At 40.5% G+C, this 23,712-nt stretch overlaps 1 protein-coding gene across 3 annotated transcripts in view; it reads right to left on the bottom strand.

The window, feature by feature from the left end:
- Positions 1 to 23,712, bottom strand: part of ADCY8 (adenylate cyclase 8) — a gene marked incomplete at both ends in the record, with an annotated part of 223,421 nt that overhangs the window by 173,988 nt on the left and 25,721 nt on the right. For all 3 annotated transcript variants that reach the window (XM_080799944.1, XM_080799945.1, XM_080799946.1), the window contains one exon: positions 3,201 to 3,350. In XM_080799944.1, coding sequence (XP_080656070.1) covers positions 3,201 to 3,350 — 150 coding nt within the window. The remainder of the gene's footprint in view (positions 1 to 3,200; positions 3,351 to 23,712) is intronic.

Below are 23,712 nucleotides of genomic sequence, written 5' to 3'. Positions count from 1 at the left end.
CCAGCTCTTGAAAAAGCCCACAAAACTTGAATGTTTCTGTGAAATAAGACCTCTTGATTCTGTATTTTATAAATACAAAAAAAAAATGCAGTTTAGTCTCCTCTGGGAAAATTTCTCAAGGAAAAAGGATCTGCTGTCCCTTAGGCCCTTACAGTGTCTCCTTTGCATGGTACAGAATTTCTAAAAGTTATGGTATTATAATTAGCTCTTATAAGAGGTAAGTGGGGGTGGATTTGTTAATAACATATGATATTTTAACAGATATGGAACCTAATGTTGAGCTCTGGCTGCTGGAAACCAAAGGCAAACCACCATCCTGATTTCCCTCCAAATGAGTAACTTTCACTTGGGGTTTCAAGTAAGACAAGCCAATCTCTAATGTGTTCTCATGGGAGTCCTCCCAGGATTGAGCTCTGTTGGATGACTCATAGAAATCATTCTGCACAATCATGCTGATAGAAACTCTCCATTGAGCTACAAGAGCACTGCACACAGTACTTCTCATTAAGGTGTCTCTTCAGGAAGGGTATTATTATTCCCATGCTACAGATGGAGAAACTGAAGCCCAGAACATGCTTGAGCTCACTAAGACAGTAACTAATTTAGCAAAGATGTCAAATCCTGAGCAGTCCATTGGAAAGCCTTCTCTGCCTATCTACCACTGAGGAAGTTCTCAGAGACAACGGAGACCTGAAGCAAAGACCACATGTCAATGGAGAGGAACTTTAGCTTTGAATGATACAGAGCCAACTATCTTACCTACTGCCTCTGGGAGCAGGGGCTGGTCAATATACCAGAAATACATTATTATAATGGTGAGCACAAGGTTATAACAACCTATAGCTTATTTTGCTGAATATTTAGAACAAAGAATATTCCACCAAAAGACAGTCTTCTCTTTTAATGAGGTTGACTTATAAACTTTTTAAAAGATTTTATTATTGAGAGAGGGAGAGAGAGAGGAGGGGAAGCACAGAGGGAGAGGGAGAGAGAAACCCTCAAGTGGACTCTGTGCTGAGCATGGAGCCCAATGCTGGGCTTGATCTCTCTACCCTGAGCTCATAACCTGAGCTGACGCCGAAGAGTTGGTCACTCAACCAACTGGGTCACTGAAGCACCCCTGACTTTTAATCTTGTATTGATTTATGCACATTATCTCACTTGAGGGAAACACAAAACTGTAAAGAAAGATCTTGCCGCATGTATGGATGAAGAACCAGGACAGAGAGCTAACTGGCTTTGGTGACCCAACCAGGAGGTAAGATGGGTGTGGAGGAACTCTAGTCATTGTTCCCTACATTGAGCTGCCACTTGTTCTCCCCTCTGATATTCTTTCCTTATTCCTTCCATCAACTTAAAGAAATTAAGCTTATAAAGGATGGAGGAAGGTCTCTCTATCATGTGGAATGACTACATCACAGTGACTCCAAGACATTCAACTTGAAGGACGGGATGAAGAAAAGTCTTATGGGTATGATACAGCAATCATTTTCAGGACCTCCAGTGTTTCATAAACACTAAATAAAAGCCTAAGCTTCCCAGACATGTCACCCACAACTGTCATTCTCTTTGCATTAGGGCATCAAGAACAGTCAAATAAATTATTAATACAGCAGTATTCTCTGAATCGGCACATGTCCCATGGAAAGAATGACGTGCCGGTCTGGCAACTGCTCTGTTTTGCAGAGGAACACAACATTTCGTCCTGGGAGATACTCATGTTGATTGCACAAGGTGATTTCAAGTTATTTTCCTAAATGATTTTACAGGATTATTCAGGACAACTATAATAAATCTATTTTAGTGTAGCATAATTGTTGTAGACATTAAATTTGAAATTTCCTAGCTCTGATTCCTGTGAAGTCCATGTAGGATCTGGAAATTCAATAGTTTCCTCTGTGTCCCTGGCAATGACATATGGCAGTGGGACTTGAGTTTCAGCCAGTTGCACCTACCTCTCTGCCTCATTCATGATCACACAGATCTTGCTTCACTCACTTCAAAGATCCATGTTTTACTGATGATTTGATCAAATTAAGATGAAGATAATGTGGTACTTTTTGGTAAATTCTCAAACTATTATTGTATGAAGCTTAATATAACAAGTGATTATCCAGGGGTACCTGGGTGGCTCAGTTGTTAAGCATCTGCCTTCAGCTCAGGTCATGATCCCAGGGTCCTAGGATCGAGTCCCACATTGGGCTTGCTGCTCACTAGGAAGCCTGCTGCTCCCTCTTCCACCCTGTCTTGCTTGTGTTCCCTCTCTTGCTGTCTCTTTCTCTGTCAAATAAATGAGTCAAATGAATGAATAAAATCTTTAAAAATAAGGGGTATCCATTTTTAAGAGAGCCTTGGATGATAGAAATAATATATCTGTTGAACATAGAATTCCCAAGAGCATATACATTTAGGAGATTATATGTTGATGCCATAACCAATTTTCCATATATTCCTATTATTCTTTTTTGAAAACTGCCTTCAGAGGCAAAGATAAGCATGAATTTTGAATATCATATGAATAATTTTCATGGGGCAAATCTTTATTTATTTATTTCTGAAAGCTGATTTCATTTTGGGGAAACATATAATTTGGGGCCAAGGCTATTTTTAAAATTCTTACAACATCTTATGTTGTAACATCTTATGTCCAAGAAACTTCATTTAAGTCTCTTCAAACTGAAAACCCATGACCTTTGATCCAACCCAAATTGTTTTCCCTACTGCATCCCCTGTCCTAGGATTGGTATCATGTTCCACAATTTTTTTTATGTTCTATAATCTCTTCTGAAAATCAGGATGATATATTAGGAACTACACATGTACAAGATTCTTCCATAAACTTACTATAATCTGGTATGTAATGAAAATATTTATTTCAAGTAACTGTTCACAGTTTCAAAAAAGAAGGGTCAAAAATGAGACTGTTAACGGCTTTTAGGAACCATGGCCTTGTTCAGAAACACAGATGTCAGTCAAAGTGTCAGAAAAGCACTTGATGACAAATCATTTTATTTATTGTAAACAACATTTAATTGAATGTGGCAAACAAGACCAGCCTGCTTTGAGCTATAAGTTTAACATAGCTATTTTAGACTCTGGAATCCATGACACAAACTTGAAGAAAACACTTGAAGTCAGGATGTGTTTGGGGAGGAGAAACGCTCCATGTAACTCAGACATTAGGCCTTTCCAATTGGTACCTGTCTTTGGTTTTCCGTCTCCAGACGTAGCCTGGCCTCCACACACCTCCGCGTCTCCAGGAAGGCTTGGCGCTGGGCCCGGTCTGACAGGTAACTGATGAAGATTCCAGCTGTGTTCATACACATGAATAACACTGCCTGGGCCACAACCTAAAACACATTTGCAAACATAGGCTGGTCAGATGATTAAAGCAAGAGCTGTTTGGAGACGAAAAGGGAAACATAAAGAAAGATTTCCAAAGTAAATCTTAAGATAATAATCCAAACATTTAGTACTAGGTTAAAAGAACCATTTGGGTCTTGGGTGAAATCTCGTCCCCTCAGAGAGGCCTCCCTTGACCTTCCCAACCAATTTCAAGCTTCTCCTACTGCAAGTGTGGATTTGAGCTTGAATCGGAAACTTGAGGTTAGATAGGAGCACTTCTCTCTTTCTCACTCTGCCTCCCGTTTCCCCCTTCATTAGCTGAAGTTTTTAGCCTCCTGGATGGTTAGAGAAGCAGGTCAGAAGAAGGGAAAGGGACTCATAAGAAATAGCTAATAGTACTACTATTATATCTAGTAGCCCTTAAAGCTTTTTTACCAATGATATAAAGGTAAACATACTAGCAATGAACACAAAGAAAGTCTTAGAGAAATAGAAACCATGCACACAATATGGAAATTCTAGAAGTGGAAAACACAGCACTGAAAATTAAAACAGTCACTGGAGGATAGTAATAGCATAATGTAGATGACAGAAGAAAAAATCCAATAAACTTAAAGATAAATCAATAAACCAAGAATAACCTTGAAAGCAGCCAGAGAAAATGTTACAGACAGAGGACATGTTCTCCAGTTATGATAATGATTTTCATGGTAAATAAAAAAGAAAGACATTTCTAAAACACACTGAAATGAGGGGCATCTGGATGGTTCAGTCGGTTGAGCATCTGACTCTTGATTTCAGCTTAGGTCATGATCTCGGGGTTGTGAGACTGAGTACCACATCAGGCTCACACTCAGTGTGGAGTCTGCTTGAGATTCTCTCTTTCCCTTTCCCTTTGCCCCTCATCCTGCTCATACTTTCTAAGTAAATAATAAGCTTAAAAATAATAAAATGCACTGTAAAGAAAAGTTTGCAAGTCAAAACAAAATAAAGCTTGTTTTGGTGTGTAAATTCTATATGAAAGGGAACTGAAGGAAAAAAAATTACTGGTGAAAAATAAGGTCACTATATAATGATAAGAGCTTTAATTCACCAGAAAGATCTAAAAATTATGAACTTGAGCACATTTTAGCAACATAGCTCAGAATACACAGTGCAAAGTGTGACATTAAGTCTGTGGCATTATTTACGAGTCTATCATCACAGTGATCTATTTTTTACACAATGTTCAGCAGTTAATAGATCAAACAGATTTTAAAAATCAGCAAAGACAGAGATAATTTCAATAGCTCATACAACTAACAAACTTGAAATGGAACACAGTAGCCAGCAACTAGATGGTACAAATTCTTTGAAGGCACACATTGAATATTTATAAATAGGATTTTATGATAAAACCTGAAGGTAGCCTCAGCAAATTTCAAAGAACTAGTGTCATATAACTATAGTCAATTACTACAGGAGAAACAATTTACAAAGAAATTTAAAAAGATAACTAAGACAACATCATATGTTTGGAAATTAAAAATATTTCTAAATAACTCATGGATCTAAGAATATATTAAAATGGAAAATATGAATAGTTAAAGAATAATATGAAAATACTACGGAACAAACTTTAGTAGTCCTTACAGAGGAATGTATAGTAATAAATGCTTTATTTTTTTTTAAAAAAAGGCTGAAAATCAAAGTGCTAGCCATTCAACTTAAGGATTTAGCAAAAAACAAAAAAAACAAAAGGCAGAATAGATCCAAAGTATGAAAAAGGAAAAAATAATAAACAGGAGCAAAGTAAATAAAAAACAAATACACAAGAAAGACAAATATATCAATAAAGTCAAAAGTTCATTTTTTGAAAAGACTAAAAAAGGATAACAATTCTTATAAGCTTAATTTAAAAGAAAGAGAGAGAGAGAGAGAGAGAGAGAGAGAAGGTCCAAATAGGCAAGATTAAGAATAGGAAATGGGACAAAGATATTGCAGAAATTAATAGGTAATAAGAATATGTTATGAAGTTTAAAGCTATAAAAAATCTGAGATGGAATTGTACTTCTCAAAATACATCTTTACCAGAACTGACTCAAGGAAAAGGAGAAAAAGTCAATAAATAGAACCATAATTAAAAATATTTTCAAAAGGAAATCAATGGGCCCAGATGCATTCATTGGAGCACTTTATAAATAATTGTGGAAGAAAGAATTTAAATATTTCACGTCTCTTCCAGAGAACAGAAAATTGCAAACTCAGTTTATAAGGCTGACATAACCTTGATACCAAAACCAATATGGCTGGTGGGTAAAGGTGAGTAACTGGTAGATCTCATTCATGAGCAGGGAGAGAAATGCCTACACATGATATTAGCAAATCAAATCCATCAACGTATAGAAAAAATAATTCAAGTTGACAAGAGGGAATTTCCCCTAGAAATTCAATAATGGTTTAACATTACCAACTCAACTAATGTAATTCACATTTATAGCTTTAGAAAAACATATAGTCATTCCACTGACATGAAACAGCATTGATGAAATCCAGTATATTTTCATTAAAGAAACCTCCTGAGATTAAAAATAAACTTTTTAAATCATTATGTAGAATATGTACAGAAACAAAACAAAAGATACATAAAGCAAACATCCTGCTCAATGGAAAAATGTCAAGAGCATTTGCTTAAAGATCAGAATAGCCGTTACCATCAAATGTATTCAACACCATTCTTGAATTCTAGCCATCTCAATAGGACAAACACAAAAACAAAATAAAAGTGATAAAGTTTGGAAAGGAAGAAATATACTTTCATTATTTGCAGATGATTATCCATGTGGAATATCCAGAAAATCTCCACAGAAAAATGACTAAAATTAATAATAATTTAGCAAAGATGCTGGATATAAAATGTCAATCGCATTTCTGTGCACCCATAACAAACAGAAAGAAATGAATTTAGTGAAGAAAATAATGGAATTTAATTTAAAATAAATAAGACCTAGGTAGATGGAAGGTTATATACCATGTTATGGATGGGGAAGAATTGTTATAGTAAAGTTCTCAAATCTCAGTAGGTATTTTTACCCCCTGTAGGATTTAGATGATTCTAAAATTTATATGGAAGATCAAAGGGTCAAAAATACACAAGATATTTTTAAAGAACAAAATAGAAAGAGTTGCGGTACCAGATACTGAGACTTATTATAATTTTTTAGCAATCAAAGCATCATGGTATTGATGTAGGTATCCAAAAATTGCCCAGTGGATGTCAATAGAGAACCCAGAAACACAAAGGCACAAAGTTGGGCACCACAGGTCTAAGGAGAAAAGAGGGATTTTTCAACAAAGGGTGTCAGGACAGTTTGTTACCCATTTAGAAAATAAAGTAAAGTAACCCGCTGCCTAATACCACCCATGGAAACACACTGCAGATGGATTAAAGTCTTCCCTATAAAAGGCAAAAATATTAAATTTTGTAAGACAGTCTAGAGGATAATTTTTATTACCTTGATGGATATTTTACAATAAACCACAGGAGCACCTGGATGGCTCAGTCAGTTAAAGGTCTGCCTTTGGCTCAGGTCATGATCTTGGGGTCCTGGGATCAAGCCCCAAGTTGGGTTCCCTGCTCAGCAGGAACTATGCTTCTCCCTCTCCCACTCCCCCCCACTCAGGCACTCTCTCAATCTCTCCCTTTCTCTCTCTTAAATAACTAAAAATCTTTAAAAAATAAAAAATAAAATAAAACACAAAGAATACAAACCAGAAAGAATAGATGTGAATATTTGATTAAATTAAAATGAAGTCTATAGATTAAAAAAAAACCACAAATAAAGCAGAAGGAGAAGAATTACACATAAACTAAGAAAAGATATTTGTGATGCTTATAACCAGCAAAGAATTAATTTTAGCTTATATGAACTTGTGCACATGTATAAAAAAAATAAACAATCCTATAGAAAACAAGGACAAAAGATAAGCAGATATTTCAAAGACAAGAAAAGACCAATATGAAACTGAGTGCAAAAATCTAGAAACTGTAAGGTAAAGCTCACACCCATTCCACACCTACAAGGTTGGCTGTAAAAAGAAAAAAAAAGTACAGTGGAGCATCACCAAATTGGCAAGGATGCCAGTGGGAATGTGAAATGACACAACTACTTTGACTTTACATATTACTGTTTAATTTGCACCACACCAGAACTTCACTTTTTCACTCTACAGACACCTTTGTATGTGTGGCCTGGAGACACATCCAGAAATGTCCAGAATAGCATTCTTCATAAGGGCTTGAAACTGGAAATAATCTGGATGTCCACCAATAGTGGAATGGGTACATATTCTGTGATGAACTAAAACAATGAAATACTACTCAGCATTGAAAATACATAAACTATCACTGCATGCATCCAAATGGATAAGTACAGAAAATAATAATATTTTAAAAAGCATAATCCAGTGACATAGAGTTAAAATCAATAAAACCAGACAATATATTGTTTATGGACACATGAGATAGCATCTGATGGCATTTTTTCCTAACCCATCAAATTGTCAATGATCAAAAATTTTGGTGACACACTCCTCTGGCTAGGTTGTGTGGTAAAGTCATTTCATGCCTAGTTGTTGAAGATATGAATTTTGCAATGCTTATCGAAGTTGACAATATTCATGCTTATCAGCCCAGTGATTCCACTTTAATGCGCTTATAAATACAACCACCAGGTGCAAGCACCAAAGGATAACACAGCATCGTTTGCATGTAATTAGAAAGAAACTAAATGCCCAAGAACAGAAGATTTAAATTATAAGGCCATACAACTGAATCATATGAAGATAAAATCAAGTTTATTTTCTGCATGGGTACTGAACATTCTAGTACATACTGCTGGGTGAAGAGAAAGATCGAAGGTCTAACATTTGTTCTCATTTTTATATGCACGGACTCCTTCAGTAGGGCAGTGGATAATTCTGGAGACAGAAACTGAAGTCTGGTTTATAATATCTACCTTTCATATATATTTTTTTAATTAAATTTTTTATTTATTTTCAGCGTAACAGTATTCATTGTTTTTTCACCACACCCAGTGCTCCATGCAATCTGTGCCCTCCCCAATACCCACCACCTGGCTCCCCCAACCTCCCACCCCCCCCCGCCCCTTCAAAACTCTCAGGTTGTTTTTCAGAGTCCATAGTCTCTCATGGTTCACCTCCCCTTCCAATTTCCAACTCCCTTCTCCTCTCCATCTACCCTTGTCCTCTATATTATTTGTTATGCTCCACAAATAAGTGAAACCATATGATACTTGGCTCTCTCTACCTTTCATATTTTGAATATGTGCAAGTAGTACCTATCTCAGTGCATGGATTTTTAAAATTTGATAAATGGGTGTGGTGCAAAAACAATGAATACTGTTACGCTGAAAAGAAATAAAAAATTTAAAAAAATTTATTGCTAAAAAGGAAAAAAAGTGCAAACTCCTCATCATGACAATAAAGCCGGCTTGATCATCTTCAAGGTTGTTTCATACCATTTCTCCCCTTACTCATTTTGTTCCAACAAACCTGGTTTAGTTTCTGTTCTTCCAGTAAGCCTGTCCCACCTCTGGGCCATTGTTAATATTGTTCCCTTTGCCTGAGACACACTTCCCCATATTTCTTGCCTTGCTGATTCCTCTTCCTTTGTTCTTAATTTTATTAGAGTTTTTTTTTTTTTTTTCAAAGAGATGCTCCCTGATCACTATATCAAGGTAGGAGTTCCCTTCTATTCTTCGTTCCTGCACACTGTGCACTTATCACAGATTGTAATTGTGTATTTATTTGCTTGGTTGGTTGTTTGACGCCTGTCATGTTGGATTATTAGTTCTAATAATGCAAGAATGGTGCTTGTTTTAGACATTGATTGACACCTAGTACCTAGCAGAGTGGATGTGCTTAGCACAATACCTGTTAAGTGCTCAGCAACCACTAAGTACAAGGTATTTGCTGAATGGATAAACAGCTTTCTTATGTACCACTAATCATCATTTACAAGTTATGATGAAACAATGTTCTTATTCACAATAGCAATGATAATGGAAAACATCAAAGAATATCCTTGATAACAATAATAGCAAATGTGTGAGAGCTGGGTGGGTGGGTGGGGACTAAATTATGCAGTGCTACAGAGGATAAAGGAGGGAGGCATCTCTGGTAAAGGGATGTTAACTATTATTAACTATGTAAATAGTATCCAAATAACTTCATAACTGCAATATTTTACCGCCAAGTGGAAGCCAATGTAGCTGGTTGAGAACCTGATTCTTGGGTTTGATTCACATAATGATCTCAGGGTCATGAGATCAAGCGCCAAATCAGGCTTGAGCTCAGAGGGGAGTCTGCTTGAGATTTTCTTTCTCCCACTCCCTCTGCTCCATGCTCCTGTGCCCTCTCTGCCTATGAAATGAATAAATAAATCATTTTAAAAAACAATACATGAGTTAGAATACTAAAAACATTTTCACAAAAGGGATTTAGTAGTGGAGAGCATGGGGGCTTGCCCAGCCAAAAGGTAATACAAAGCATCGTGCTTTGGTAAGTAAAATTCTGTGACAGTGGAGAAAATCTCAACTAAAAAATTAATAGAATAAAATGGAGTACACCACCCAGAAACAGACAAGAGAGAGGATGAGTTTTTATTATGATACATATAGCTCAACAATTCAGTGGGAAAAATAGTTGTCAGTAAAGGGATTTGTGGACTATTGGTCAACTACTAGAGAAAAAAGATGGCTGGTCGCCTCATGCTATGTATGCATACAGATGTCATTGGGTTAGAGTTACATGTGGAAAATGAGCCACTAAGCACAAAAGCATGACCCAAATCTCAAATTAAAGATAACTAAATTTTTAAATTAAAACAACCTGATTATTATCAATGAAGTAGAAAGCAAATTGGCAACATTTTGCAAAGTTTTACTCATTTCTTTTGACCCTCTGACCCAACTTTTGGTTGTCTATTTAAGGAAATAATCTGGTCTAGGACCAGAAACTTCTGTTAAGGAATTTTCACTGCAGCTTTCTTATGAGAAGAAAAAGAAAATTGCATATTTTTATCAGTAGGGAAATGGCTGAATGCATTAGAGGTATGCATCCACAAAAGAACATAAAATCACAGGAAAATATTAAATGGCATGAGACAATATGTATGATACTTTAAGTAAAGTGTAATTTTACTCTAATCCAAAACTTTTAAGATTAAATTTAAATTAAGTTTAATCTTAAAAGTTTTCAATTTAAAGCTGTATTAAAACACAAACCTATAAATCCAGTGTAATCCTCATGCTTAAAATGAAAGGAAATATATATGTGTACACATGTATAAAAGGAAATGCATGTATATGTTTGCGTGTGTATGCTCATGCTTATGTGTAAATGTGTCTGTATATCTGTGTGCACTGAATGAGGACAAACTCACTTGTGAAGATCTAACAAAATGGCGCCAGGGAAATAAAAGTGGAGGAGAGACAATGGTGCAGAGGTGCTGGAGAACAGAGCCCAGAAGCACACACTCTTATACAGACTTGATTCTTAGTCAGTAACTGACTTCCCAAAAATCTTTACTGCTGCATTTTAGCATCAGCTAAGTGCTCCCCCCCAACCCTACATTGTTCAGCTATCGTTCCTTTTTGTAACTAAATTTTATGAAGGAAATACTATTCCACTGTGGCAACTGCAGATCTGTGGCTCCTTGGGGGAGCGGCAGGTATTGTGATGACTCTTTTGGATTGGTCATATTCTGTAATCATCCAAACTACCCAATTCTGCCTAGGTCCCCGTGAGACCCCTCTGTAACCCAACTCTGCCCTGGAGCTGACATGCTCAGTGTGAGATGCATAAGAAGCACTTGTTGACCAATGCTCTATTTTTCTACATTTATAGATCTGTAAACTGCCATAGATAAGACTTCCAAACCCCTCAGTCCTATTAATTAATGTAACCCTACAAAATTATTTATGGAGCAAGTTCTACATCAGGTATAGTTTCATAAACTGGCAGTGTGCAAAGCAGATAAAGACCTGGTCTCCCTTTAGTGGTGGGAGACAGACAATCGACAAAGACACCAAAGAATATTTAATAAGTGGTGATGTGTGTGATAAATGCTATGATGAGAAATATAGCAGCATAAGCAGGATAGAAAGTGATGATGAGGGGTGGGACTACTCATTTATGGGGAGTTCAGAGATGTCCTCTCTGATACGAAGACCTTTGAGCAAAAACCTGAAAGAAGTGAGTTCATGAGTCATGAGGACATTTGGGAAGAACATTCCAGGTAGAGGGAATAGAAAGTGTAGAGGCTCTGCAGCAGGAGAAAGAAGACACACACTCCGCCCAGCATGAAGCCCACTGAGGTTGCAGCAGAGAGGGGTGCATGAGGATGGAGACAAGTTTAGGAGGTGAGCTCTGAAGGGAACAAAGGGTCAGACCTGGTAGGGATGCAGGTATGTCCCTCGTTTTAAGAGTTCATGTTATGCCACTTTGCTTTTACGAAAGACCTACATTAGCACCTGTTTTTTTCACCTGAAAGAAATATAAAGAGGATTTTTCCTTTAACATAAGTAAAAATAGTGTCCAGTATGGGTATGTTATGGAAGCCACAGGCACCCTGAGCAGGGAGATTGGCAACGTCCATCTCCTTCCCAGATACCACACAGCATCAGCGGCATTTGCCAGAGCTCTGTGTCTGGGAGCACCTGTCCTTTATCTCAACTTACTGTGTGCATCCGTTAGCCACACATGCCCTAAGTAGATCAGAAAAGCCTAAGAGGTGATTTTTGGATCTGAGAATGCTCAAAAAATTTTCCATATAAGTCATTGTGAATTGCTTCTTGGCTGTACACCATTTTCAGCCTATGAGAAGTTTCACAGGAGCACCCTACTTTTAGAAAGCAGGGGAAACTGCATTGTCTTTTCTCTCTGTGAGACAAGAAGGCGCTGGAGAGTTCTGAGATCTGGGTACTCGGATGGATAACCCATCTCCCATGTTGTGAAAGTCATACTGGTTGCTGGAAACAGAAGAGACTGCAGGAAGGGCAAGGCCAGAGTCAAGGAGACAAGTTAGAGGCCTCTTACAAAAGTCCCATTGGAGTGAGAGTTTGGCTCAGGGTGGCAATCATGAAAGTATTGTGATAAGGCTGGACCATGAATATGTTCTTCAATGGAAGAGACAGCCCAGTTTACAGATTTGTTTTGTATGGAATATCAGAAAAAGAATGGAGACCAAATGACCTCCAGACATGCCATCACTGTGACTGCACAGGAGAGGCACCTGGGGTCTTACAAAGATGCTGGTCCTGCAGACCTGTTCATCCAGAACAAGACGAGTTCCTCCCCACCTCCCCCTACAAACTCCCCCATCCCCTGGCTTGGAAGGGTTCTCTGTGGACCTTGGGTGCCTCCTTCCACCCCGGGATGGTGACCATGTGTGGACACTGCTGTTTGAGGCCAGGGGCCTCAGAGTTGGAAGGGCTCCCAAAGTTGGCTACATCATTTGATACAGGATTCCCATTTTGTTACTGAAGAAAGATCTATGGCTAATCATTGCCAAGTAGCCAGATTGGAGATGGGGAAAGAGGACCTGGTCCCTGGGGGCCTCACAATCATAAAGATTTCTGGTACCACAGGAGGAAGCACTGCGTTTTGTCTGTGGCTTACTATGTACAGGAAACATCACCATGGTCTGCAGCCCAGGCAGCTGATGCCTAGAGGAGGCCTGCTTTATAAAGAACAGGGGAAAGAGCAGTGTCTAGGTGGCTCAGTTGATTAAGCACATGCCTTGGGCTCAGGTAATAATCCAAGGGTCCTGGGATCAAGCCCCTCATAGGGCTCCCTCCTCAGCAAGGAGCCTGCTTCTCCCTCTCCCTCTGCCTGCAGCTCCCCTTGCTTATGCTCCCCCTCTCTCTCTCAAATAAATAAATAAAATCTTAAAAAAAAAGAACAGGGAAAAACCCTCCTTCCACTTGTTTCTGGGTCTCCAGAAGCATCCACTCAAGTGTCAAGTGCTGTTGTATTTGGAAAGATCAGTTCTGGAAAAGTGATTCTGTCCCTGGAGATAGTTTTATTTCTAAAATTTAGGAAAAAAATGAAGGAGAGATGTGTCATCGTCCTTTAAGGATTGATTTGTATTTGGATCATTTCCAATATTTTAATGGAAACCAGAAATTTAAAAGGTGTTACCCTGTAGCTTAATTTATACGAAATGCTGAAAACTAATATTTAAAGGATTTCCACCTTGATTTGTCCTTTGCATTAATGGTGCATCATAAATTTTGGAGGATATGGAGGCTGAAATTGGGAATCGACCTAATAGCAAGTATAACTTACTTTTTTGAGTTCATATTAAGCACAGTGTATCTTACAAAGTAATTTTCATATATGCTCTTCCATAATCTCAATGGGGAAGGAAGTACTGTTATGTCCAGTGAGGAGGCTGAAGTTCAGAAAGGTTAAGGAACTTGTCTAAGGTTAAACAGCCCTCCTGGAGGTAGGGCAGGGAACTGAATGCAGGAAGTCTGACTTTGCAGGATCCAAGCAAGGGTTGGCTAGGACCTGAAGGAGACCTTGGATATTCAAAACAAATGGAGCCCTTTCAGGAGACTAGGGTAGAATTTAGCAACAAATACTGCACCACAAATGAGGCAGGTTGTATGTTTTGCCACATAGTGGGCACAAGTGAATGATGCAGGTAGAGGCCTGGTATCTGCAGGTGAGTGAGCCTGGCTGACGAGGGTCTGGCTTCCTTCTCTAGTTGATACCTACCATTTAGTGAACACCTAGTATACGCGAGGAATCATCCTAAGCACCTGGCAGGTTTTCATTCATGTGTGAGCCAGGTGTCTGCCTTCTTAGCTCTTTTCCTGACAAAGATATTCTTAGCCACCAGTTACTTCTGTCCATAAATCTTAAATCCAGGGCTCTGAGAGTAACTTGCCCAAAGGCAAACAGCTTAGGAGATTTAGGAGCTGTGAGCAGCCCCAGGGTCTTTAACTACCAACGCCTGTGCTCTCGGCAAGCTGTGTGTGTTTTTACAAGTCTTTCTTACAATTGGAGAAGTGCCCCGGTGTTTGGGCCTCTCTGCTTTAGGACTGGGGCCTGTCCTCACAGGCATTGAAGGTTGCACCCTGGACAGAAGGAGAGGCTACAGAGTGGGAAGCATGAACACAGGGGCCAATGATGAAAATAATACTTCAGAATCCCCAGGGGCATTCAGGTTTGATGGAAGGGGTCCTGACAAGTGAGTGAAGCAGCTATCCACCAGAGGCTTTTGCACCTGCCTGTACTGGAGCTTCTGCAGCCAGAGACTTGGGTTTGCAGCCCTTATCTTCACCACTTACTAGACGTATGATATTGGGAAAGTCACCTTTTGCCTTTTTGAGCCTCAAGCTTCTCATCTGAATAATGGGAATAAAACTGCCTCATAGAAGTAATGTGTATGTATACATATCTGTATCTATCTATCTATCTATCTATCTATCTATATGAAAGCACCTAACAGATAGCAGACATGCAATAAATGTTCTCTATATATTAAATATGAGGCCATCTTTTTTTTCCAAATATTGTTCTATGGTGTAACACAATTTTTTTTTTTCTGAATAAATGATGTCTTACAGATTTTCTTCCTCCAGGTTAAGAAACACCACAGAGGACCACAAAATATTAAAATCTTTTGTAGTTATGCTACTTTATGAAGAATGTTTATTTCTCCTTATTTACTCTCAGAGAAGACAGTGGAGGTGGGGTTTAGGAAACTAACTCCGGAGTCAGAGTGGGCCTTAAATCACCACGTACCCCCAGGGTGACCAATGCAAACTGTTCCCCTCACTAAGGGCCAGATACTAAATAGCTCAGTTTGCTCTCCTGTGTAGAGCTCAGCAGTTCAGCCCAGTGGTTAAGGATCTTGGCTCCCAGTAATGCCACTTCCTTGTTGTATGATCTTGACCCAGTTAGTTAATTTCTCTGGCCCTCCAGTTTCCTCACCTATAAAATAGGAATACTTTCCTAGAAATATCTTTGGACAATTGATGACAAGCAAGTAACAAAGGGCCTCTAGCACAGTAATTACTCAGTGAGTATTGACTGTGTTTGTGGTGGTGGTCATTACTCCTTTGTTGTCTTTTATGTCACAGTGGTGACTCAGTGAGGGTCTGAAGGAGTAGGCAAACAGGTCTTTGTTTCAGAAAGATCACCCATGACGAGGCATGTGGAATGCATGCATCCAGGTTAAACTCCATCTGTGAGGCTTTGGTGAAGAATGGCACGGAGGAAGGATTAGCTGAGTTCCCAGCAGTGGCTGAGCAAATGGGAGAGACAGTACCACCAACATCTTCTGCCAGGGTCGTGGGCTCTCCTACAGCTGCTAGCCCATGACCACGCTTCCTGCCTGTCCTTTATAAATAGTACACACTGAACTGGAAAAATAAATCATGAGGGGAACGGAATGAAGTTTGAAAAAAAGAAGTAACAGAGCCATCAGGTAGTAAACTTAAGTGAACATCTAGGAAAAAGATTTAAAAAATGAGTCCTTCTGAACTCAGATGGCAAACCGTAAGAAGTCGCACAGACTGATGAAAAACTTACCTGTAAAAACCTGACTTCCACAACTGGTGTCCTGAGAAATGACAACGTAATGAGGGGACAATGCAGTCTTTTCAGAAAACCACAAAACAGGATTTTGAAGAAAAAAAAAGTAAAACAATAAAAGAACAGAGATAGAAGACTTTTCTCACGTTGTTAAACTGTGACCTAAGGATGAAGTTAAAATTGAAAAGGCTAACCACAGGATGGACTGGAAGTAAGGAAAAATAAGTGGTTGAACCCCTTAAAACTGGACAAAGCACAAAATGATGGAAGTTAATTATTTCTTAAATAGGAGAAACATACCAGGTGGCAGCCCAAATTTTAAAGATAAATCATGCTAATAATGCAAAGCAGGTAAGATATTAACATGTTACAATGTCTACTCCACTGTCTTCAAAGAGATGAACAAAACAAGTAGCCCTAATTGTTCCAAGAGTGTTTTGCAGGCTGACGTCACTTTGCCACTTAAAATCTCCTGTCCACCTCTTATTAAGGGGATTTTAGGAGAACTTCTGTTTCCATGCCCCTATTGTGTACCAGACACTGTCCTTTGGCCTTCAAAAGTGCCATTTTATAGACAATTCAGTAGCAATCCTACTTGGTCTTATTAGCCCCATTTTACAGAAATCTGAGGCTCAGAGAAGTTAAGTAATTACTTGTGGTCACAGAGATTGGAAGGGGTACCAGGGTAGCCAACTGTCCTGGCTTGCCTGGGACACAGAACCTAATTTTCAAATATGGAGAGTCCTGGGAAAAGCAGGAGGAGTTTTCATCCATGTTCTTCTTCACAGTGCACAAACTACAGGCCAAACAAATCAGTCCAGTACCTGTTTTTGTAGTGCCGGTGAGCTAAGAGAGCTTTTCACCTTTTTTAAAGAAATAATGAAAGAAGGGCACCTGGGTGGCTCAGTGGGTTAAAGCCTCTGCCTTTGGCTCAGGTCATGATCCCAGGGTCCTGGGATTGAGCCCCGCATCAGGCTCTCTGCTTCACAGGGAGCCTGCTTCTTCCCCTCCCCTCTCTCTGTCTACTTGTGATCTCTGTCTGTCAAATAAATAAAATATTTTTAAAAAATGAAGTAATGAAAGAAGAAGGAGGGGAAGGATAAGGAGGTGGAGAGAGAGGAGGATTTCATTGTGTGGTTCACAAAACCTGAATTATTTAACCATTTATTGTCTGGTCCTTTTTTTTTAAAAGATTATATTTATTTACTTATTAGAGATAGAGACAGAGTGCACACAAGCAGGGGAGGGGCAGAGGGAGAGGAGGAGAATCTCAAACAGATGGCCTACTGAGTGCAGAGGCCAACATAGGGCTTGATCCCAGGACCCCAAGCTCATGACTGGAGTTGAAGTCAAGAGTCAAACACTAAACCGACTGAGCCACTCAGGTGCCCCTATTGTTTGATCCTTTGCAGAAAATTTTTGCTGAGCCCTGCCTCCCCCATCATTCTGGGGTAATTTCAGGGAAAGGTGAGTCCTTTTGGTCTTCATGGTTGTCTCAGGGTAACAGCTTATGTGTGTGAGTACATGTGCATGTGCGAGTGTGGGAGGTAGAAGGTGAAGGTGGGATGGGTCTTGGGTGACATTGGCTCACCAACCTGTCAGTGGTCGAAAACATAAAAAATGGGGAATTTACTAGAGTACATGTTTTCTGGTTTCTAGACCAGTCTTCTCCGTGAAGTAGAAGGGAATCTACAGAGGGTGTTTCCACATTGTCACAATTCCTGGTGGCGTACTGAGCAAATCACTTCCTTTGCAAGTGGTGGCCAATGTTGCAAAAAAGGAAAGGTGCTTCAGAAGATACAAATCACCATAACCAATTTTCTCACAACCCTGTTTAGATCTCCATGAGAAATGTCAGAACTCATGTTTTCTGAAATACCTGTGATAATTCCCCAGAAAGACATGGGGGAGTGCCAAAGCCGGATGACAACACTCCCATGGAGGCATTTTTTTTTTCAAAGAGAAGATTTTCATTTTTGATGAAACTGATCTTTCAAAATCATTCATGACTCTTGTTTGCAACAAGCATCGAACACTTTCTGATTACCAGACCAAAGAAGGGAAGAGAAAGGTATCCTATCTAACACAGATAAAGGCCAAGATGAGAAGTCCTATCTGGCAAACAGTAGGTGCATGATAGTGAGTGAATGTACAAACAGTAGAAAACATGAAATATTTCATGCGGAAATATCTCTATTGAATTGATGGCCTGGTTAACTCTTTCCTCCAAAAAAGAATGAGTATTACTGAATTAACTTCTCATAAATAGTAATGACTCATGGAGAAAATCATAGGCCCATGTCTATGCTGCATCAGGATCACATTCATACAAAACCAACAAGTACCAGACCTCCCAGCTTCCCCACACTATTATGAAGGTGAAGAAGGCAGGTCCTAACCTGAGAACAGTGGGTCTCAAATGGGAGATTTTGTGCAGTTGGAGGTTTTCAGCGATGTCTGGAGATATTTTAGAATGTCCCATCTGGAGGGGACACTACTGGTATTTGGTGATGGGGGCTAGCGGTGCTGCTAAACATCTTAACTCTATACAGCACAGCCTCCCTGCCCTAACCCTATTCAACAATAAACAGTGCTGAGGGGAAGAAACCCTTCCTGGGAGTCCTGCAGTCACCAGTACACAGTAGGTGCTCAGTAAATTACTGCTGTATAAGTGGGAGGTGCACAGCTTCATTTTCAAAACCTGCTTTGCTCACAAAACACAGGGATTCTCTTTCAAGTATCTCCACATTTGTAACCTTGTTATGTGGATTTCTTTTCTTTGTGTAGCTAATCTTGAGCTATCTACTGACTGGAGCACTGGGGGGTATAAAAATAACAGATAATATCCTTGCCCACAAGGAGCTCAGGCCTGGCAGGGAAGAGAGAGGATGAGATGTGTGATTCTCACACAGGGTGTCAGGTGTCAGGACAAAGACACGCCAAAGGCAACTGACGGCTGTCATGACAACACCTGACATCATTAATTAATAAACAGTATTGAGCACCAGCTATGGCATAGGCAATGCTTTCAACACTGTGTCTGTAACAACTCATTTAATTCACACAGTAATCCAATGAAGTGGGTGCTATGATTATTATTAGGTGACCTTATAATAATTATTCAAATAAGACATTTTGACAGTGAAGGGAATCATTCAATGATCCTGGGATCAGAGGCATGAACCTCAACCACTCTAGGAAAACAGGGATGCATGGCTTCCTGATCCCCACTTACAGATGGGGAAACTTAGTCAAGGGCAATTTAAGGAGCTCACTTCCACTTACCCCTCTGTAAATGGGAGGGCCAGGCTTGGAATCCAGCCAGTCAGCCTTCAGAGCCTGCTCTTTTAAGCACTAACAACATTATGCTGTAAAGACGGTGCATAATAGTGGAGTCTAATAGAGAGTAGGAGACCCAGGAAGGCTCTCTGGAGGAGGCGGCCTTTAAGCTGAAGCTTGAATAATGCATAGGAGTTGGATAAGTCAAGAACGCAGAAAGGGGTATTGAAACAGCAGTATGTGGAAGGGCCTAGTGGCAAGAATAAGCAGGGATCATTTAGGAAGCTGAAAAGTGCCCAGAATTGCTGGAGGGTAGGGCTATAAGCTTCGAGTAGCTGGATATGGGGAGTGGGAACAGTGGAGGCATCTGCTACTGAAGGGCTTCATGCAACAGGGCCATTATACATTAAGGCTTCATCTTAGAGGTGCCTGGGTGTTGCAGTCAGTTAAGCAACTGACTCTTGGTTTCAGCTCAGGTCATGATCTCAGGGTCGTGCAATCAAGAGTTGCATCAGGCTCTGCGCTCAGTGCGCGTCTGCTTAAGATTCTCCCTCCATCTCTCCTGCTGTTCCTGCTCTCTCTCAAATAAATAAATAAATTTTCATCTTAATCCTCCAAAGTAGAACTTTTACCATTTTATACAAATAAGGAAATAGGCTTAGCCCCGCTTCTACCCCAAAGCCTACATATGGCAGGAGAGCTGGGCGTATGTCTGATGTCAAAATCCATTCCATGTCACTACATCTACTCCTTTGACTGCAGAACACTTGGCCCTCTGAATTTTAGGAGTCTGCAGCACTTCCTCGAGCATCCCAGCTAGAGATGGCATCATCGAGGAACTGTTAAGGGCATCACTGCTAATGGTTTTCATGACAGGAGGAAATGTTTCTTCTAGGGGCCTAGGCACAATGCCCACTTAGCTGGCATTTTATAAGGAAAACCAAGAGCCAGATCTGGAAAAGTTTTGTCCAATGTGCATGGAGCACTGGAGCAAGGTTCTCTATTTGACCCTGAGTTCCACAAGGTGAGACATTAGAACAGTGGAATTTTCACATAGGTGCATCTAGTTTGTGTGTATTTGTTACAAGTTGTGGGTGAAAAAGAGGGAGGAAGGGAGAGAGAAGGAAGAGAAGAAAAGGGGACAGAAATTAAAGGATAAAGCACTCTAAATGGCTTGCAAATGTTGTTCTCTCATGAGCACTTATGACCTGGCATGAGGTGATGAGTCTCTACAGTCTGTTTCAGGCCTGTGGACTCCAGCAGCATGCCCACCTGACTGGACTGGGTGTGTACGAGGCTTACAGTTCCTTCTTTTTCACACAGCATGGTCCCAAAACACCTACAGCTTCACTTGGAGCTTGCTTATACCAGGGGAGAACCTGGCTGTGTTGGGTTCTGGAAATGAAACACACATTTACTAACTCTTCTGGCATTGCAGGGATTTTATTTTACAGCAGGATTTCTGACTAAGTTGTTAGCCTTCAAACCTCACCCCAGCGTAAGCTGTGACTCCAGCATGGGGTAGGCTCCACACAAGTAGCAACGGGGCCAATTACAACACGGTACAGAGAAATGGAGGCGTTAACCAAAGAAGCAGCTGCAGGAAAAGCCAAGATCTTGATTCACACAACCCCTGGCAGAGTAGTTGGTGATGGCAGGGGCATCATAAGTGTTTTTAGAATAAAGAAATGAATTCATGACCCATGCACTGCTGCCAGTCATAAGAGAACCAGGAGTACTTTCTGGAAAGGTTCCTCATGCATGGGCATTTGCCACACTGCATAGGAAATGAAGTCTATAAATATTCCCTGGCAGGCGATCAGCTATGGTTTGAAGACCCACGTGGACACTGATTTTCTTCTCTTCCCTCCTCACCCAGGGCCTGTCAGGCAGCACATCAAAAGTGCTTTGTGGATGTGGCTGGAAGGAGGCAAAAGTCCTGCTTGGCTGAGACTGAGGTGATCCCCACCCCCTCCCAGTCAGGTCACTGAGGAAATGCCACATCCTCCCTCTCTTTGTTCATGACACCCAGGGCAGGGAAGAGCTGGGAATTCTGCTTCAGCTGCTCTCAAGTGTTTATTCTTCCCAGGCGAGCTGTACAAATCTAGAAATGGAGGGGACAGTGTGAGCCTAGAGTAGTTTTGTTAGAGCTTTGGGGATAAATGTGTTGGGGAGAACCCGGCTCGATGGGTCTCACGTCAGACCAATGGACCTCCTTTATGGCAGAGAGGTATGAGACGGGACAGGGCATAAGGCTGCAGGGCCCAGTGACTGCAACATTTAACCACTCCCAGAAGCGGATCCCATGAGAGAATGAGGGAGTTCCCTGGTGCCATCTTGTAGTCAACACCCTCCAAGGATGGGATGTCACTCTCTAGGATCCAATGGCCATTTTCCATCAAAGGCCACATATGGTGCTGTGCTTCAGTAGGAAGGACGCATGAGTCTGGGAAAAAAAGGGGTTTCCAGCTTTAGTTGCCATCACTCCTGGTCATGGACCTGGGGAGCCAGTGATTACAGAGTCTGAATCTTGGGTTCTATAACTTTGGAGTTCCAGCTTTCCCTAGGCTGAGCATGTCTGCCAGGTGAGGCAGCAAGAGTCCCACTGAATTATAACATATGGCATGTTGGGTTCCTCATGCCAAGTGGCCATTAGACAGGAAGAGTCACCATCCAGGTAGGAGTTACGCCCTGGCCTGAGAAAGGCATGGTTAGAATATGCATGATGCCACCAGGTAAATGACCAATACCAGCAGAGGTACTAGCTGAGGGAGAGGAGAATCTAGAACAAAGCAGAGAAGAGGGAGATAATGTACATCAGTAGGGGTTCCTAGACCACCTAAAGCAGTACGGACTACAATTTAACCCATTAGCTGCCTTCCTTTAGCTTTCTCCAAGAAAGGCCCCCCAGGATCACAGAAGAGCTCTCAGAACTTCAGTGATGAATTAAGTCCTAGAGGCACAAGGGGTGGATGGTGGTGGGACCAGATCCCCCTCGGGAATGGAGGATGCATCTTTCCATGGTAACTGTGGGCAGACAGCCCTCAGCTGACCACTGCCCTGGCAGATCAACTAGCCGAAGAGGACCTTCTCACCAAGGTCATGCCCAGGACTGATCACCTGGAAGGACACCTGGAGTACACTTATAATTCCAACTCTGAGATCTCAGAAGGACCATTCCAGCCTCAGAACTCCCCACTGCAGCGACAGGTCTCCCTGGAAATTCCATCACAGCTCACCTTGTCCATTTGCCTACTTCTGCCTCCACATCTTCTCGGTCCATGGGTGCTCATCCCAAAACCATCCCCTAATAAACTTCTTACCCATTAACCTCTTTCCCAGAGTCTGCTTCTTGGAGGATCGAACCTGTAACAGCCAGAAAGTGTAAATTGCCCTTTCTAATGTTGTCAGCCTCTAGTATTTGTGGAATGGGTGATTAACTAATGAATACAATTAGTTTGTACCATCCAGACCATCAGATGGATGATGATGATGATGATGACTATCTAGTAGGTAGTTTCCCCTTTTTTCATTCCTTTTATAAATATTTCCTGAGTCCCAAGTAGGATCTAGGCACTGCTCTAGATTCCAGTGACAAATAAGATAACTAATGTACCTTCCCTGTGAGGCATCCTGTGGAGACCTTAATTTAGATCAAGTGGTGCAGAGAAAGCCTCTCTGGAGATGAAATATTTCCATGAAACTTGAGGAATGAGGAAGAGTCAGTCAAGGAAAGAGCCAGGGAATACCTATTGCGGACACAGTGATGAGGAAGAGGGGGACCTTATTTAAGGTCTAATCTTATTTCCTCTGATGCTCTTGGGTTGACCCACTCTTAGATCATGGTGAAAACCACCAGACTTCCACAAAAAAGGATCTTTCTACCTATAGGTCTCTGCCCCAAGACCCCCTTTCCCTGCAATGATTTCACAAATCAGAATTACCTTTCCTTCCTTAGACATTTCCCCCATTTCTCCTTCTCACTACACAGCAGATGGTGGTGTCAAGAAGGTGGTGGTAGCAGTTCCTAAGGAAGTTGGTGGTGTGAGCATGAGGATGTGTTGTGTAATGTGATGGTTACTATGGCAATTTTTATTGGGTAATTGGGTTTGAAGAAACATTTTGATTCATCATTAGTTACTGAGCTAAAAACAGCATCTTACCAAGAGCTTGTTTTCTCTTAAAATGCATCTGTTTTGGAGGGTTAATAAAGTACAGTTACACGTACCAAAAATCAGAGCATTTTTCCCAAGTCGTCCATATCTCGATCTGGACTTCTCAAAAGAAGGCCAAATTACCTTCTGCTTTACTTTACCCTCCCCCCAAAGTATTTATTGTTACAAATGAACATCACATTGACCAAAGAAAGTAGAAAGAAAATAGTTTATTATGTCCAAATTGAGTAGCCTAATTCATAAGGAAAGTGACTTTACAATCTTCACAATGTTTCTCAACTGTCTTATTTTATGGAGTTGGGGG

This window comes from Martes martes, assembly GCF_963455335.1.
Source record: "Martes martes genome assembly, chromosome: 4".
Classification (NCBI taxonomy): Eukaryota; Metazoa; Chordata; class Mammalia; order Carnivora; family Mustelidae; genus Martes; species Martes martes.
Note: the sequence above shows the minus strand (reverse complement) of the source record. Positions and strands in the feature narration are given on the sequence as shown.